At 39.6% G+C, this 18,542-nt stretch overlaps 1 protein-coding gene across 3 annotated transcripts in view; it reads left to right on the top strand.

Annotated features, from left to right (window-relative positions):
• The window catches only part of CCNT1 (cyclin T1), a 36,287-nt gene extending 21,356 nt beyond the window's left edge, over nt 1-14,931 (top strand). For 2 of the 3 annotated variants that reach the window (XM_006729266.3, XM_081821579.1), the window contains one exon: nt 8,846-14,931. In XM_006729266.3, coding sequence (XP_006729329.1) covers nt 8,846-10,249 — 1,404 coding nt within the window. In that variant the 3' untranslated portion in view covers nt 10,250-14,931. The remainder of the gene's footprint in view (nt 1-8,845) is intronic. The other variant, XR_004074208.2, reaches the window with a different exon arrangement.
• Nucleotides 14,932-18,542: the final 3,611 nt, after the last annotated feature.

Here is an 18,542-nt window from a genome sequence, read left to right as displayed (position 1 = left end):
CAAAAAATATTGGGATTTTGATAGGGATTGCATTGAATTTTCAGGTTGCTTAGGGTCATAATGTTCACATTTTAACAATATGAAGTCTTTGAATCCAGAACATGGAATGAGTTTTCCATTTAGTCTTAATTTCTTTTAGCAGTGTTTTCCAGTTTTAATCGTACAAGTCTTTCACCTCCCTGGTTAAGTTAATTCATAAGATTTTTGTTTTGTTTTGTTTTGATACTATTGTAAATAGGATTGTTTTCATAATTTCCTTTACAGATTGTTCATGTATAGAAATGCAACTGAAATTTATGTGTTGACTTTGTATCCTGCTACTTTGCTGAATTTATTAATAATAATTTTTATGTATGTGGAGTTTTCTATGTAAGATTATATCATCTGCCTTAGGGTTAAATGTCTGCCTTCGGCTCAGGTGTCATGATCCCAGGGTCCTGGGATCGAGTCCCTCAACGGTCTCCCTGCTTGGTAGGGAGTCTGCTTCTCCCTCTGCCTGACCGTCCCCCTGCTCGTGCTATCTCTCTGTCAAATCAATAAAGTCTTTTTTAAAAAAATTATATCCTCTGCAAACAGATAATTTTACTTTTTTGCCAATTTGAATGCTCTTTCTTTTTTTTTTTGAGAGAGAGAACGTCAGTGGGGAGGGGCAGAGGGAGAGAGAGAATCTTAGGCAGACTCCATGCTCAGCACTGAGCCTGACATGGGGCTCCATTTCACAACCCTGAGATCATAACCTGAGCCAAAATCAAGAGTCAGACGCTTAACTGACTGAGCCACCCAGGTGTCTCTGAATGCTTTCTTTTGCCTACTTGTTCTGATGAGAACTTCTAATACTTTGTTGAATAAAATTGAAAGGGGCATCCTTGCCTTGTTCTAGATCATAGCAGAGCGCTTTCAGTTTTTCACTATTGAATGTGATGTTTGCTTTGAGTGTTTCATATATGGCTTTTATTATGTTGAGGTAGTTTCCTTCTGTTAGTTTGTTGGGTGTTTTTATCATGAGAGGGTGTTGAATTTTGTCAAATGCTTTTTCTGTATCTGGAAGATCATGCGTTTTTTTTCCTTTATTGTGTTTATGTGGCATGTCACATGGATGACTTTTGTATGTTGAACCATTCTTGCGTTCTAGGAGTAAGTCTTACTTGGTCATAGTGTGTAATTCTTTTAATATGCTGCTACATTCAGTTTGTTAGTATCTTTTTTTTAAGATTTTATTTATTTATTTGTCAGAGAGAGAGCGAGCACAGGGAGGGGGAGAGGTAGGCAGAGGGAGAAGCAGACTCAAGTCCGTCCCCCGCCCCCCCGCCCCGATGTGGGACTCTATCCCAGGACCCTGGGATCATGACCTGAGCCAAAGCAGACAGATGCTTAACCGACTGAGCTACCCAGGCGTCCCAGTTTGTTTAGTATTTTGTTGAGAATTTTTACATGAGTGTTTTTGTCTGGCTTTGATATCAGGGTAATGCTGGCCTCATAGAATGAGTTGAGAGGTGTTGCCTCCTCTTCAAATTTCTGGAAAAGTTTTAAAAAGATTCACCAGTGAAGCCATCAGGTCCAGGGCTGTTCTTTGTTGGGAAATTATTTTATTACTGATTCAGTCTCCTTCCTAGTTACTGTTCAGATTTTCTATTTCTTTATGGTTTATTCTCGGTAGGTTTTATGTTTCTAGGAATTAGTCCATTTCATCTAGATTATCTAATTTATTGGCATACAGTTGTTCAGAGTACTCTTTTTTTTTTTTTTTTAATTTTTTTTATTTATTTATTTGAGACAGAGAGAATGAGAGAGAGAGAGAGCACATGAGAGGGGGAGGGTCAGAGGCAGAAGCAGGCTCCCTGCCGAGCAGGGAGCCCGATGCGGGACTCGATCCAGGGACTCCAGGATCATGACCTGAGCCGAAGGCAGTCGCTTAACCAACTGAGCCACCCAGGCGCCCCAGAGTACTCTTTTTTAAAATTTTTTTTAAGTCAGGTTTATTAAGGTACAATTTACATAGAGTAAAATTCACTTTTTCCCCCCTCTTTAATGTCCCATCACCCAGTTCCTCCATCCCTCCAACCCTTTCCCCTCCAGCAACCCTGAGTTTTTTTCCTATGATTAAGAGTCTCTTATGGTTTGTCTCCCTCTCTGATTTTGTCTTGTTTTATTTTTCCTCTCTTCCCCTATGATCCTCTGTTTTATTTTTTAAATTCCACGTAAGAGTGAGATCATATGGTAATTGTCTTTCTCTGATTGACTTATTTCACTTAGCATAATACCCTCTAGTTCCATCCATGTCATTGCAAATGGCAAGACTTCGGATTTTTTGATGGCTGAGCAGTATTCCATTGTGTGTACATGTGTGTGTTTGTGTGTGTGTATTATATATATATAATATGTATCACATCTTCTTTATTCATCTGTCAATGGACATCTGGGCTCTTTCCATAATAGGGCTATTGTGGACATTGCTACTATAAACATTGGGGTGCAGGTGCCCCTTCGGATCACTACATTTCTATCTTTGGAGTAAATACCTAGTAGTATAATTGCTGGGTCGTACAGTAGCTCTATTTTCAACTTTCTGAGGAACCTCCAGCTGTTTTCCAGAGTGGCTGCACCAGCTTGCATTCCCACCAACAGTGTAAGAGGGTTCCCCTTTCTCTGCATCCTCATCAACATCTGTCGTTTCCTGACTTGTTAATTTTAGCCATTCTGACCAGTGTGAGGTCATATCTCATTATGGCTTTGATGTGTATTTCCCTGATGCCGAGTGATGTGGAGAATTTTTTCATGTGTCTGTTGGCCATTTGGATGTCTTCTTTGGAGGAATGTCTGTTCATGTCTTCTGCCCATTTCTTGATTGGATTATTTGCTTTTTGGGGGTGTTGAGTTTGATAAGTTCTTTATAGATTTTGGATACTAGCCCTTTATCTGATAAGACATTTGCAAATACCTTCTCCCACTCTGTCGGTTGTCTTTTGGTTTTATCGACTGTTTTCTTTGCTGTGCAAAAGCTTTTTATCTTGTTGAAGCCCCAGTAGTTCATTTTTGCCTTTGTTTCCCTTGCCCTTGAAGATGTGTCTAGCAAGAAGTTGCTGCAACCGAGGTTGTAGAGTTTTCTGCCTGTATTTTCCTCTAGAGTTTTGATGGACTTCTGTCTCACATTTAGGTCTTTCATCCATTTTGAGTCTATTTTTGTGTGTGGTGTAAGGAAATGGTCCAATTTCATTCTTCTGTATGTGGCTATCCAATTTTCCTAACACCACTTGTTGAAGAGACTGTCTTTTTTCCATTGGATATTCTTTCCTGCTTTGTCGAATATTAGTTGACCATACAGTTGAGGGTCTATTTCTGGGTTGTGTGTTCTGCTGTGTGTCTGTTTTTGTGCCAGTACCGTACTGTCTTGATGATTATATTGTAATAGAGCTTGAAGTCTGGGATTCTGATGGCACCAGCTTTGGTTTTCTTTTTCAACCTTCCTCTGGCTGTTCAGGGTCTTTTCTGGTTCCAAAGAAATTTTAGGATTGTTTGTTCCAGCTCGGTGAGAAAAGTTGGTTTTTTTTATAGGGATTGCATTGAATCTGTAGATTGCTCTAGGTAGCATAGACATTGTAACATATTTGTTCTTCCAATCCATGAGTATGGAAGGTTTTTCCATTTCTTTGTGTCTTCCTCAATTTCTTTCATGAGTGTTCTATAATTTTCTGAGTATGGATCCTTTGTCGTTTGTTTAGGTTTATTCCTAGGTATCTTGTGGTTTTGGGGTGCAGTTGTAAATGGGATTGACTCCTTAATTTTTCTTTCTTCTGTCTCATTGTTAGTGTATAGAAACACAACTGATTTCTGTGCATTGATTTTATATCCTGCCACTTTGCTGAATTCTTGTATGAGGTCTAGCAATTTTGGGGTAGAGTCTTTTGGGTTCTCCACATAGAGTATCATGTCATCTGCAAAGAGTGAGAGTTTGACTTCTTTTTTGGTTATTTGAATGCCTTTTATTTCTTTTTGTTGTCTGCTGAGGCTAGGACTTCTAGTACCATGTTGAACAATAGTGATGATAGTGGACATCCCTGCCATGTTCCTGACCTAAAAAGTTCTGTTTTTCCCCATTGAAGAATGACATTTCCTGTGGGCTTTTCATGTATGGCTTTTATGATATTGAAGTATGTTCCCTATATCCCTACACTCTGAAGAGTTTTAATCAAGAAAGGATGCTGTACTTTGTCAAATGCTTTTTCTGTATCTATTGAGAGGATCATATGGTTTTTGTCCTTTCTTTTATTAATGTAGTGTATTGATTGATTTGTGGATGTTGAACCACCCTTGCAGCCCAGGAATAAATCCCATTTGGTTGTGGTGAATAATTCTTTTAATATACTTTTGGATCCTGTTGGCTAGTATCTTGGTGAGAATTTTGGCATCCATGTTCATCAGGGATATTGGTCTGTAATTCTTTTTAGTGGGGTGTTTGGTTTTAGGATCAAAGTAATACTGGCCTCATAGAGTTTGGAAAATTTCCTTCCATTTCTATTTTTTGAAACAGCTTCAGAAGAATAGGTATTAGTTCTTCTTTAAATGTTTGGTAGAATTCCCCTGGGAAGCCATCCGGCTCCGGACTCTTGTTTGTTGGGAGATTTTTGATTACTGCTTCAATTTCCTTGCTGGTTATGGGTCTGTTCAGGTTTTCTGTTTCTTCTTGTTTTAGTTTTGGTAGTTTATTCGTCTCTAGGAATGCATCCATTTCTTCCAGATTGCCTTAAGGTCAGAGTACCCTTAAAATCCTTTTTATTTCTGTAGAATTGATAGCAATGTCTCCTCTTTCATTTCAGATTTTAGTGGTTTGAATCTTTTGTTTTTTTCCTAGACCATCTAGTTAAAGGTTTAATTTTTTTGATCTTCTCAAAGAACCACCTTCTAGTTTTATTAATTTTTCTCTATTCTGTTTTCTATTTTGTTTATCTGTGCTATAATCTTTGTTATATTCCTTCCGTTTGCTTTGGCTTTAGTTTGTTCTTCTTCTAGTCCCTCACATTATAACTTTAGTTTGTTAAGTTGAGCTCTTTATTTTTAATGTGAGTGTTCATAGCTATAAATTTCTCCCTTAGTGCTGCTTTTGCTGCATCCCATAAGTTTTGATATGTTGTGTTTTTGTTTTCATTCATCCCTATGTATTTCCCAGTTTCCCTTTTGATTTCTTCTTTGATCCATTAGTTGTTTAAAAGTGTTATTTAGTTTCCACAATTTTGTGAATTTAAGTTCTCTGTTTCCTTATTTTTTGTGGTGGTTCTGTCCCTTTTGTGTGGATATTAAAGTCTCCAAGTGAAGTCTTCTGTCAGTTTTGATTGTCTTTTATTAGGAGTGCAAATGTTTATAATTGTTAAAATTGCTAAATTGAGCCTTTTATTAATATATAATGTCCTTTCGTGTCTCTTGAAGCCTTTTCTGTTTTAAAATGTATGTTGTCTCATATTAGTGTAGCCACCCTTGCTCTCTCTTGGTTACTGTTTGCATGATACATGTTTTTCCCTCCTTCCATTTTCAACCTTTTTGGGTCTTAGGATCTTAGTTGCTTGTAGACAGCATATAGCTGGATCATGTATTTTTATGCATTTTGACAATATCTGTCTTTATTGGAGAGTTTAATCTGTTTTCATGTAAAGTAATTATAGATAATGTCACTATGCTTATGCTGTTTGTTTTCTACCTGCCTTGTAGTTTTTTGTCCCTTGTTTCCTGCATTACTGTCTTTTAGTTGATTTTTCCATAGTGAAAATTTTAACTTCCTTTCTCATTTCCTTTGTGTATATTCTATGTCTGTTTTCTTTGTGGTTACCATGAGGATTATGTTTAACATCATAAAGTTACAATAATTTGAATTTATACTGATTTAACTTCAGTAACATAAAACTTCTCTTCTTTATAGCTGGGTCCCCATATCTTTTAGTTGTTGATGTCACAAAGTTGTCTCTTTATACATTGCATGCCCCAGAACATAAACTAATAATCCTTTTTTTTTTAAATTTTTTTAAAAGATTGTATTTGTCAGAGAGAGAGAGACAGAGCACGTGAGCACAAGCAGGAGGAGTGGCAGGCAGAGGGAGAAGTAGGCTCCCCACTGCGCCAGGAGCCAGATGTGGGACTCAACCCTAGGACCCCAGGATCATGACCCGAGCCGAAGGCAGACACTCAACCAACTAAGCTACCTAGGCATCCCTAATAATCCTTTTAAATGTGTTAGGGTCCTAAATTAAATAGAAAATAAGACTTGAGTTACAAACCAAAGTTACAGTAATACTGGCTTTTACACAAATAATTGTTTTTTTTCCTTAAAATGTATTAGTCTCTTAAATCATGTAGAAAACAGGAAGCACAGTTATAGACCATTGTTAAAGCAATAGTCGCTTTTGGGGCATGTGGCTGGCTCAGTTGGTAGAGCATGGGACTCTTGTTCTCAGAGTTGTGGATTCTAGCCTCATGTTTGGGGGTAGAGATTACTTAAAAAAAAAAAAAGTAGCTTTTGTAATTGTCCATGTATTTACTGAAGATCTTTATTTCTCCATATGGCTTTGATTTACTGTATAGTCTCCTTTCATTTCACCTTGCAGGACTTCTTTGAGCACTTCTTGGACGACTGACTGGTCTAGTAGTCATGAACTTCCTCAGCTTTTACCTATTTGGAAATGTCTTAAATTTCCTGCTCACTTTTGAAGGACATTTTTGCTGGATATGGGTTTCTTGGTTGACAGGTTTTTTTCTTTTAGCACTTGGAATGTATTGGTTCACTGTCTTCTGGCCTCCAATGTTTTGGATGAGATAACCTGCTCGTGATCTTATCGAGGATCCCTTGTACCTGTTGACTCACTTCTCTTGTTGCTTTCAAGATTCTCTGTCTTTGGCTTTTGAAATTTGGTATGTCTCGTGTGAGTCTCATTGAGTTCATCTTACTTGGAATTTGTTGAGCTTTTGTTTCTATTCTTGTCTTTATCAAAGTTGGGAAGTTTGCAGCCATTATTTTTTCATATATTCTCTCTGCCCCTTTCTTTTCTTCTTCTGGCATTTTCATGTTGCATGTGTTGGTCCAGTTGTTGGTGTCCGATAGGTCTCTGTTCACTTGCTTCAATCTTTTTTCATTATGTTCCTTAGACTCAATGATTAAGATTTTATTTATTTATTTGACAGAGACATAGCGAGAGAGGGAACACAAGCAGGGGGAGTGGGAGAGGGAGAAGCAGGCTTCCTGTGGAGCAGGGAGCCCGATGCGGGGCTCAATCCCAGGACCCCGGGATCATGACCTGAGCCAAAGGCAGACACTTAACGACTGAGCCACCCAGGTGCCCCCATATATTGTTTTCTTAACCTTCTCCATAACTTCCTTTAAGTTATTTGAGTATCTTTAAGGGAGTTATTTTAAAATCTTCATGTGGGGGCGCCTGGGTGGCTCAGATGGTTAAGCGTCTGCCTTCGGCTCAGGTCATGATCCCGGGGTCCTGGGATCGAGTCCCACATCGGGCTCCTGGCTGAGCCAGGAGCCTGCTTCTCCCTCTGCCTCTGCCTCTCCCCCTGCCCATGCTATCTCTGTGTCTCAACTGAATAAATAAAATCTCTAAAAAAAAAAAATAATAATAATAAAATAAAATCTTCGTGTGGTAGTTCTGCCATCAGGTCCTTTTCAGGGGAAGTTTCTGTTGATTTATTTTTTTCCTTTGAATGGGCCATACTTTCCTGTTTCTTAAAATGCTTTGTGATTTTTGGTTGAACACTGGACATTTGAATCTAAATCAGATTCCCAGGCTTTTCTGGGTTTTGTTATTATTTTTGGATGGGGGGGCTGGATTTGATTTTGGATGGTGTCTCTGCTGAGGATCAGCCTGAGGTATAAACCTAAGGTGTTCTCACTTCTTTTCTGATTCTTTCCCTGGGAATGTGTGGTCAAAATATTCTAATTTTCTCTATTTGCAGTTTTTGTTTGTTTTGTTTTTTGTTTTTTTTTTTAAATACCCTGCTCTTTAATGTCTGGCTCCCAAAAGGGGCAAAAAGCAAAAAATGAAGGGGAGAAAGGATGCCGGTCCTTTAAGTCCCCTGGAAGTCACGTTAGCCAGAGGGTGAGGAGCTTGCAACAGTAGAGGGAGGCGCAGTAACAATGGCTGCCTGCCTCTTAGTCTCTACCTCTTTGGTCAGAAACTACAATCAGGGATCAGAGCACAGAGCCTGATATTTGCAGGAGAGAGTCCTTTTCGCTGGTACTGGTTTCCCCAGAGTGTGTAAGCTACTCCAGCAACAGGTGCACAGCCGCCTCCATTGTGTCTGGGGTAGGAGATGGGTAGTTGCTAATGTGCTGAGAGGTGAAATTGATGTAAATTAACCCCAATTTACTGTCCAAGGTTTACCCCAAAAGTTATAAGCCTTTAACAGACTCCAGAGTTCCAAAACAGTTACATCAGACAAATTCTGCCAGCTCAGTTGTCTGAGGGGGAGAGATTCCTGGTGCTTCCTACTTTGACATTTTCCCAGAATCCTCCTCTTCCTTTTTTAAGGCTAAGTGTAATTTCATTGTACTTATATACCACATTTTGCTTATCCATTATCCATTAATGGACATTTGAGTTTCTTCCACATCTTGGCCATTGTGAATAATGCTGCAGTGAATGTGGGAGTGCAGAGATCTCCTTGAGATCTTGTTTGTATGACTTTTGACTGAAGGTTTTTAAAATCTTAACTTTTAGTGGTTATAATTAATGATCTTAGAGTAGCCTGCCGATGGGCTATCCAGAACTTCCAGTGTTGCAGTGTCCCCTCATTCCAGTTTTTTTTTTCCTTTTTATATAAATTACCTGAAGTGATGTCATTTGTTTCATTCTAGGCATGCCAGGCTGCCAAGAAGACAAAAGCAGATGATCGAGGAACAGATGAAAACACTTCGGAGCAGACAATTCTCAATATGATTTCCCAGAGCTCTTCAGACACAACTATTGCAGGTTTAATGAGCATGTCAACTTCTTCTGCAAGTGCAGTGCCTTCCCTTCCAGCCACTGAAGAGTCATCCAGCAACGTAAGCAATGTGGAGATGTTGCAGGGCGAGCGTTGGCTGTCCTCCCAACCTCCTTTTAAACTGGAACCTGCTCAGGGTCATCGGACTAGTGAGAATTTAGCACTTATGGGAGTTGATCATCCTTTGCAACAGGATGGTTCGAATGCATTTATTTCCCAGAAGCAGAATAGTAAGAGTGTGCCATCAGCTAAAGTGTCACTGAAAGAATACCGTGCAAAACATGCAGAAGAGTTGGCTGCCCAGAAGAGGCAATTGGAGAACATGGAGGCCAATGTGAAGTCACAATATGCATATGCGGCCCAGAATCTCCTGTCTCACCATGATAGCCATTCTTCGGTCATTCTGAAAATGCCCATAGAGGGCTCAGAAAACCCTGAGCGGCCTTTTCTGGAAAAGGCTGACAAAGCAGCTCTCAAAATGAGGATCCCAGTGGCCAGTGGAGATAAAGCTGCCTCTTCAAAACCAGAGGAGATAAAAATGCGCATTAAAGTCCATGCTGCAGCTGACAAGCACAATTCTGTAGAGGACAGTGTCACAAAGAGCCGAGAGCACAAAGAAAAGCACAAGACTCACCCATCTAATCATCATCATCATCATAATCACCACTCACACAAGCACTCTCACTCACAGCTTCCAGCTGGTACTGGGAACAAACGTCCAGGTGATCCAAAACATAGTAGCCAGACAAGCACCTTAGCACACAAAACCTATAGCTTGTCTAGTTCTTTCTCCTCTTCCAGTTCTACTCGTAAAAGGGGTCCCCCTGAAGAGACTGGAGGGGCAGTGTTTGATCATCCAGCCAAGATTGCCAAGAGTACTAAATCCTCTTCCATAAATTTCTCCTTCCCTCCTCTTCCTTCAATGGCCCAGTTGCCTGGGCATAGCTCAGACACAAGTGGCCTTCCTTTTTCACAGCCCAGCTGTAAAACTCGAGTTCCTCATATGAAACTGGATAAAGGGCCCACTGGGGCCAATGGTCACAATGCAACTCAGACAATAGACTATCAGGATACTGTGAATATGCTTCACTCCCTTCTCAGTGCCCAGGGTGTTCAGCCCACTCAGCCCCCTGCATTTGATTTTGTTCATTCTTATGGTGAATATCTGAATCCACGGGCTGGTGGAATGTCCTCCAGATCTGGCAATACAGACAAACCCCGGCTACCACCTCTACCATCAGAACCTCCTCCACCACTTCCACCCCTTCCTAAGTAAAAAAGAAAAAGAAGAGGAGAAAAAAAAACTTCCTTAAAAACAACTTTTTTTTTTTAACTACTGATTGTGGACTAAGAGAATACTTCCCTTATGAACTATGTCACCCTTCTTGGACTAGGGAATAATTAATATTGACATGCAGGTGGGAGGGTGGTAGAGGGGCTTGGTTATTATATCTACTGCCTCAGAAATTTAACTATTTTATTATAGTTTTTACTGGTATTAGAGAGGTGAGAATGTGTTGAAGCTGTGAAGGATTAAGAATACTTTCTCTGTTCTTGGCCTCTCCACCTCCTAATTAGGTTGATTAGAGTTGATGTCTTCCCTCTTCTTGCCAGGACTGAAATATGGAGGGTTTGTTTTATCAAACAATTGTGGATCCTTTTGGTGTTTAATATATCAGAAGAGAGGAAGTATTTAAACGTCAAAATCTTTTAAGAGACTTTTAAAAAATAATTTAAAGAAAGTAAGTTATCTGTTTAGTTTTTTTTATATCATCGGGGAGGGGATGGGGATTTTGCTGTGTGTATGAGATACATAGCAATGACTCCTGGGGGGTGGGATTGGAGGGTGGGAGGGTGTGTAGCGGGGATGGGAGGGTAGGCTTTTGGCCTTGAGTTCTGTCTGATAGGCTCTGGCCACTTGAAGTGTTGAGACCTTTAAGTGTGTATGTAAGTGTGGGTATGTGTGGTTTTAAGTGTGTGTTTAAAAATCATGTTTTATCTTTCCCTCCCTGTCCCTCACCATTTTCACTTCCCAACAGTCTACTAGAGAGAACACAGTGTGGCCTTTAGAACATAAAGGAAGGAAGAGGCATGTGTTAGCATGGTATTTTCCCATTTCTTTATGTTGTAATTGAGTGGTAGCCTTCTAAATTCTAGTTGGGGCAAGTGCAGCCAATGGCCTGATTCTGGACTCCATTATAAAAACTTCCGTTTTACCCCCTTTTCCCTTTTGATGCAGAACAAAGGTGGGGTTGAGGAAGAAGGATTGGAGAGCAAGGCTGGCTTCTGCCCTACAGAATTGGGTGTGTCTTTTTTCAAGTTGGGCTTTGGGAAAGTGTTCAAGTGAGAGCAATCTCAGGGTCTCTGAGGGGAAGGGGAATGTGTGCTGTATATCCTGCCTCTGAAAGCCCAGACCATATATGAGAATAGTTCTGGGAGAAGCCATGGACCTAGAGGATACTGAAAACAATGAAATTGTGATTGGGTATTTTTAGGATATTGTATTGTAAATTGCATTATGAATGTAAGACTTGCTTTTTATCTGTATATCTGAAGGGAAACAGCTGCATCCTTAATTTTTGCAACCTATGTGACTTCAGAGATTGGAGCTTGTGAATTTAACAGTACTGGTGTCATGAGGGTGAGCAACCCTAGCCCACAGATGCACATTGTCCATCTTTGGTGGCTTTAGTTTCTAGGCAGAGGTTTTTCAGAAGATTTCTAAGAGTTCCTTAAAAAAAAAAAAAAGGATCAGGAGTCCTATTACGGGTTTTTGATTATCCCAGATTTCAGGATAATTGGTGTTCAAGATCCTGACACTCAAAACTCAACACTTTAGTTGAGGAAAGAAATCTGTCAAGGGACTAGAAAGAATTCTAAGCCAGGTTGTCTAACTGAAAATGCCACTAAGCCACAGATCATTTGATGTGATATTCTTTGGTCTTCATGGTATTTTTTGCTATGGAAAAGATGATGCAATTTGAATGTCTTGTTGTTTTTAATGCAGCTTCCTTTACACCAAATATTCTGTATAGAAAAGTTGAATATTTTTCATTGGAAGTCATAGGGAGACAGGAGTTGTACATGTGCTGCTGCTTGCCGGGAACAGGTTGGGGAGAAAACTGAGGCAGTTGGAATTGTTGATGCACTGGCCTAATATAGGAAGGAATATGTACAGTAAACCTTAAGGTGAATTAATGTCCTGCATCTCTGCATATTTGAACTGTCTAGAGTGCCTGCCATTGCTGTGTAAAATGAGCTCTCTGCCGACCTGTAAACCAGTAATACATAGAATGTTACTTCATTTTCACTGATGGCATTTTCCTCTAGCTCCCTGATATTTTCTCTGTTATGCTAGGTAATTGGTAGATGTGTGATGTGTTTACTAAATCTAGGCTTTCTGTTTGTTTAGATTTTGTTTGGTGGCGTCTGCTTTCCTTCCTGACCTTCCCAAAAGTTTGTTTAGTTTGGATCTGTATCTTTGTGGAATTGATCACTGATTTGATTATGAAAATGTCTTTTCCAGCGTTCAGTTTTTCTCATGAAATGTCACATATTTTCTAATCATATGCACTCCTTCACCACAGAGGCAGACATACCCACTTGGCCTCAGAGCTGTTCCCCATGGCATCTGTACTTAGTTGCTTGGACCTTTTGTCAGGAGTGAACTAGAAAAAGTGCTTACTAGAGCCTAAGAGCTGCTTTATGCTGTGCAGTCTGGCCTTTGTACCGGTTTCATTGCTGATGTAGGTCAATTTAAAGACTTCTATATTAATGCCTCCTGATGCTGTTTTAAGGTATCTACAGTGTCCACAGCTTTTGGATCTGTGTATATGTCATGAATGTCCTGTGTGCTCTGCATGCAGCTGCTGCATTTGGGTTCGCAGATATGCCTGTTGACTAGCATGCCTATTGTGCAAATTACATAAACTTAGGCTTCAGAGGGTTTTGTGGTGTCTAAACTCTGTGTTTTCTCTATGCTCACACCTTCACAGGGTGAGAAATGGGATTTATCCATCCAAAGTTAGTCTAGTTAAACTTGGCTTTTTTTCTTTTAACCTAGACTATCGAGGATAAGTGGTGGTAAGCAGGCGTGGAGCCTCAAGTTCTTATAAATTCATTCCTAAAACCTTGCGTGACTCTTCTGTTGGCAAAAACAAACACCTGTGGAATGTCCTTACGGCTTTTAATCAGATACCTGTGTTGCTGTTGGCTGAACTCTAGTGAAGCATTAATTTAAAGCTAAATTGGTCTTCTGCAATATCAGTTATGCTTTTTGGGTTTAGAAAATATGTAGGAATTAGTCTAAGCTGCTCACTCATGAATCAGTGTGTTTCCATATCTGTGACTCTCAGCTTCCTCTTTTTCTTTTTTTTTTTTTTTTTAATGATTTTGTGTTTTGATTCAGTGTATTGTTTTTCATAGTTCTATATTATTGGCTTCACCAGTGTTGATAGAAAAAAAAAATTAAATCTCCAGTTGGAAACAGCAATGGATTAGGATATAGAAATAAAATCATGGTAACATCAGTGCTGGATTTACTTAAGCTTCTACTACCTAATTCCCCATGTTAAAAATGCATACCCCTCATACTTTGCTTCTGGACAAAGGCAATTAGAGGGGTCTTAGCCCAGTATGGTAGGATTTTAAAGATCTTTGTTTCCCCACAGAAACACAGGAATTGTGGGAACTTGGGAACAGGTTAATTTTTTAAAAGGATTATTCTTTTGTAAAGGAGTTATTTTGATACTAATGCTAGGAAGAGGATATTCTAGAACATCTTGAAGTTGGAATACAGATATTCTCTTGGGTTTGGGAGAATTTAAGCAGTCTATGCAACCCTTCACATGGCGAGAAATAAGCCCTTAGCAGTCCCAACTAAGCTTTCAGTGACTTTAGTACCTCCCCAGATTTCCCATGTTGCTGCTTGTTAACACCCAGCTTTTAACTGAGTGTTTGCTCCTGATGGTTTAAGAAGTGTTTGTGTTGTATCACACTATCAAGTTTTATTTTGTCTTTTTATCCCTCTGAGGGTGTGAGTTTGAAACAAGCATGGTACTGTAATCCTACCTGATAGAGTGGTCTGGAATGAGAATTACTTTCAAAGTGGGAGACCCTTCCATTTTAATGTTCCTAACGTTTTTAATATGAACTTGGCATTGGAAAAGGGAGGGAAAGAAAATGTTTACTAAAAAGCAGTGTCTGCTCTTCCCCTTTTTGAGTGCATATTTATGGTTGAATGAAAAGAAGAGAAAGACTCTTGGGTTTTCCGTTGCCATGTTAAGCATGGAGAGGGATGCTTGACAGCATGCTAATTGAAGCCAGAGCAAGTATGTCTCCATCAGGTTATCAGGAACTCTTCAGTTGAACGCTGAGGACCTAACTGGTTAGTGGTAGATCACATTGGAATTGGTTACAAGATGGAAGTGCTGTCTGGGTTAAGCACCCAAAGAAAAGAATGCAGCAGCCTGACTTAGCGTTAACCTAGGTTTCTGGATTTGAAACCGACCTTTCCCTCACCCTACTCCACACTCCTGAAACTATCCGTTTTCTTATCAGACCAAAGAGCAAAGAAGAAAAAAAAAAGTAAAATACTTTAGCAATCTATGTCACTCAGGTACAATTTTGTGGTAATATTTTTGTCTGTTTTCTTTGTATTGCTCTTAAGAGTCCTTTCTCAGCATACTATTCTGCTGTTGCCTCTGTCCTACTTGGGGCACCTCAGTTCTGGATGCTACCCCTGGGATCTCTACTGCTGTTAATGTGATTGATAGGATGTAAGTGACCATTACAGTAAAGGGCTCTTTGTAAAAAATTCAAAACCATTTTTAAAAAATTTAAAAAAGGATGTTGTATACATTTTATAGTCTGGCTATCAGTTTGATATCTTGCTGTCAAGTATGTTTCTCAATCTGTATTTATCCATCCCATCAATAAATGTTAATGATAAAACACTCATCTGATTGTTGTTTATGTGTCCTAAGTCTTCAAATTAGTCTTTAACTGTCATTTTACTGTTATGATTACAGTTTTTAGTTTTGGTAGTAGTATGTACTTTCTGACTACACAAGATCCTGTGGGAATTGAGTCCATTGGAAAGACCTAAGATTTGGTTGTCATAGTGAACCTGGTAGTATAAAGTATGATGTAGTCAGGGGGAGAAGAAACCCCTCACTCAATATAGCATTCTTGGTGGTGCCTGGAAAAATTGATAGTGAATACTCAACTCTTTTCCTGGAACATACAAAACCACACACACCAGGTAAATCAAGGGAAAGAATTCTTATGCTAAAATACTCCAAACTTACAAAGTTAGCAGAAGCTATAGTTTAAAACGAAAAAAAGATCAGTTTGACAGAATGATGAATGATGTACACTTCTGAAAAAAGCACTTGAGTTTTGGTCATCCTTCCATTTTCTAAAATAAGACAAGATTTTTGATTGCTGTACTTCTGAAACTTTTGTGGAAGTTGCTAACATTTTAGGAATTCTGGTCTGGTTCGAATGGGAGAGAAGTAAATGAAGAATGGAGGAATGGATAATATTACAAAATCCTAAGTTTAGTGTTTTGCCTTTGTTAAGAGAGTTACTATCAACTGTGTCATCCTTGGCAATAGATGAGGTATAAATCAATATAAAGGTGGTGTGCAACTGGATTCCCATTAATAGGGCTTGTTAAACTAAATGATACAGAGTTAGGTTTCATCTTATGGTCAATGCTTACATGATCCTGGTCTCTGGCACTTGATAGTGGATTAAGATAGGCTTGATCTCTATCATTCAGTGATCTGAGGAAAGTTTGAAGCCCTTTCTATGTCTTCTGTGGATTGTATTTACTGTATAAGAGGCATGTGTTTACTGTAATCTGTAGCTCTGGGGCCTATTTCTGAACTGATTTGGTTTATGTCACATGTCCTACTTGTGCTGCCCTTTTTTGTACTGTGGTATATCAGCTTCTTCATTTCACATAACAAACAGGTAACCGAAAAACCACAGTGATAAAAACAAGTTACAATTGAATACTAGGTAAGACCTTTTCTGAAGAGTTGTTTCAGGTACTTTTCCTGCCTTAAATCTATTCATTCATTAGAAAATAGTACCTATCAAGTGCTATGTACTGTTTACGGATGGGAATATACGGATGGGAATATGGCAGTAAACATGTCAAACATAGAACATGCCCTCATAGAATTTACACATTCTAGTTGTAGGGAAGACAAGTAAGTAAAACTTAGTATGTTAGATAATAAGTACTTTGGAGAATGTAAAGCGGAGAAGGGGGGGTAGAGATGTTTTGTGTGTGTGTAGCTAAGTAGGGCTCTTGAAATTGGAAATAAGATGGCTAGGAAGGAAGACCTCATGAAATTACAGTTCAGCAAAGAGGTGAGAGAGCAAGCCATGAGAATAGCTGGGGTAAGAACGTTACGGGCTCATTCCAGGAAACAAGCGCAAGGTTCTGAGGTGAAAACATGCTGGTATGTTTGAGAAATTGCAAGGACGGCAGTGTAGCTAATATGGACACGAGGAGAGAATAATAGGGTATGTGGTTAGAGAGGCAATGGAAGGCTAGATACTGTGGGGCCTTGTAAGCCACTATGAAGATAGTGAAATGCACCATTGAAAAGCTTTGAGCAGAAAAGTGACGTGATCTGGCTTAGGTTTTAAAGTGTTCATTTGGCCTGCTGTGTTTATTTTCTTTTAAAGATTGATTTGAGAGAGAGTGAGCAAGCAAGAGAACACAAGCGGGGGGTGGGGGGGATGGAGGGAGAGGGAGAAGCAGGCTCCCCATTGAGCAGGGAGCCCGATGCGGAGCTGGATCCCAGGACTCCAGGATCATGACCTGAGCTGAAGGCTTCTTATCAGACCAAAGCCAGGCGCCCTGGCTTGCTGTTTAAGATGGTTTTCACGGTAATTAAGGTAAGAGATGAAAGTGGCTTGGAGCAGGTAATGAGAAGTTACATATCTTGAAGTTGGAGCCAGTAGGATATGCTGTAAGGTTGGAAGAGAAGTCACGGATGATTTCCAGTGTTTGGCCTAACCAACTGGAAAGATGGAGTTTTCATACTGAGATGAGGATGACTTACAGAAAGCAGGAGTTTGGCCTTCATTCATATTCATTCTCTCTCTCTCTGTCATGTGTGCAGACACACAAACCCCTTTCTCTAGGCTTGGCCCCCAAAACCCCAAATTCTCAAAAATTCTCTTTCCTTCAAGAATTCATCTTTGTCAAATTCTATTTACAGCCTCAGGTACCCTTTAACCCATTCAGTAGCTAACAGAGTGTTCAGGGGATTAAAAACAACCATCTACTTTTGTTAAACAGCACAAAGAATTTGCCAACATCTTAACCCTTTAATAATATTTTCCCCACTTAGAAAGAAGTGGTTCTAAACAGCAATTTTTTGCCTGTCTTGGGCTTATCAGGATGTTTTTTTTCAGCTAAGACTTACAGTAGACACTCTAATTAAACAATGAAAGTCTGTTGCATCCCTATCTAGTTCCTAATGCCTCTTTCCATTGTTCACTATAGTAGAGTTTTAGTATTCCTTTTTGATAGTACCACATTTGGTTGCAGATTCCTTTTTTAAAAGATTTTATTTATTTTTGAAAGATTTTATTTGACAGAGACAGCAGGAGAGGGAACACAAGCAAGGGGAGTGGGAGAGGGAGAAGCAGGCTTCCTGCCAAGCAGGGAGCCCAATGCGGGGCTTGATCCCAGGACCCGGGGATCATGAGTTATGCTGAAGGCAGACGCTTAATGACTGAGCGCCCCTTCTAAGATTTTATTTTTAAGTAATCTCTACACTCATCATGGGGCTCGAATTTAGGACGCCAAGATCAAGAGTTGTATGCTCTAGCAACTGAGCCAGCCAGGTGCCCCTGGTTGCAAATTCTGATTCCCATATTTTCTGTAATGTGATTGCCTCCAGCTAGTTTTGAGTTATAGAGAGTTTATAACAAATGTCTTCTTTGTACCCCTTCTGAGGGTTGGAGTCTTTGCTTATGAGTATAAATCACAGTTGCTATTGATACTATGTTTGTATTGCATCCACAATCCCAAACTGCTCTAGAATGTTTACTCCAAAAGAGCAGGGTTATCTTTCTTGTTCTCTCTGTATCCGCAGTGCCTGGCACTTAGGTGCTCAATAAATATTTGTTAAATGAATGAATTTCAGGAAAGGGCCTTCTAGGGATGCCCTAATCTGGAAGTGGCGTCCCTTCCAACTGACCCCCCCCATTTTTGTTTTAATCACTTCTTGTGTCTGAACTGCTGTTGTTGAGCATTGTAGATTTCTGTGTTCACCTGCAGTGTGAATCATACCTGCTCACTGGTGCTGGAGAAACCTAAACTGACACTAGATAAAGAAGCGTTGGAAGGATGGGATGCAGAAAAGATCCAGAAGGGTTAGAGGGAGAAATTGTTGGTTCCTTTCTATAAGAGGTGTAGTGGAGATGAAAAAAGATGCTTTTAACTAAAAATCGTTAAAAGTATGATAAAATTGGGATTGTGTCTGCCATTTCTATATACCCGCATTATTTATAATGGAATTGTAGAGGATTTTAGAGAA

The sequence above is a fragment of the Leptonychotes weddellii genome, chromosome 5, assembly GCF_054177405.1.
Source record: "Leptonychotes weddellii isolate Sample4059 chromosome 5, ASM5417740v2, whole genome shotgun sequence".
Classification (NCBI taxonomy): domain Eukaryota; kingdom Metazoa; phylum Chordata; class Mammalia; order Carnivora; family Phocidae; genus Leptonychotes; species Leptonychotes weddellii.
Note: the sequence above shows the minus strand (reverse complement) of the source record. Positions and strands in the feature narration are given on the sequence as shown.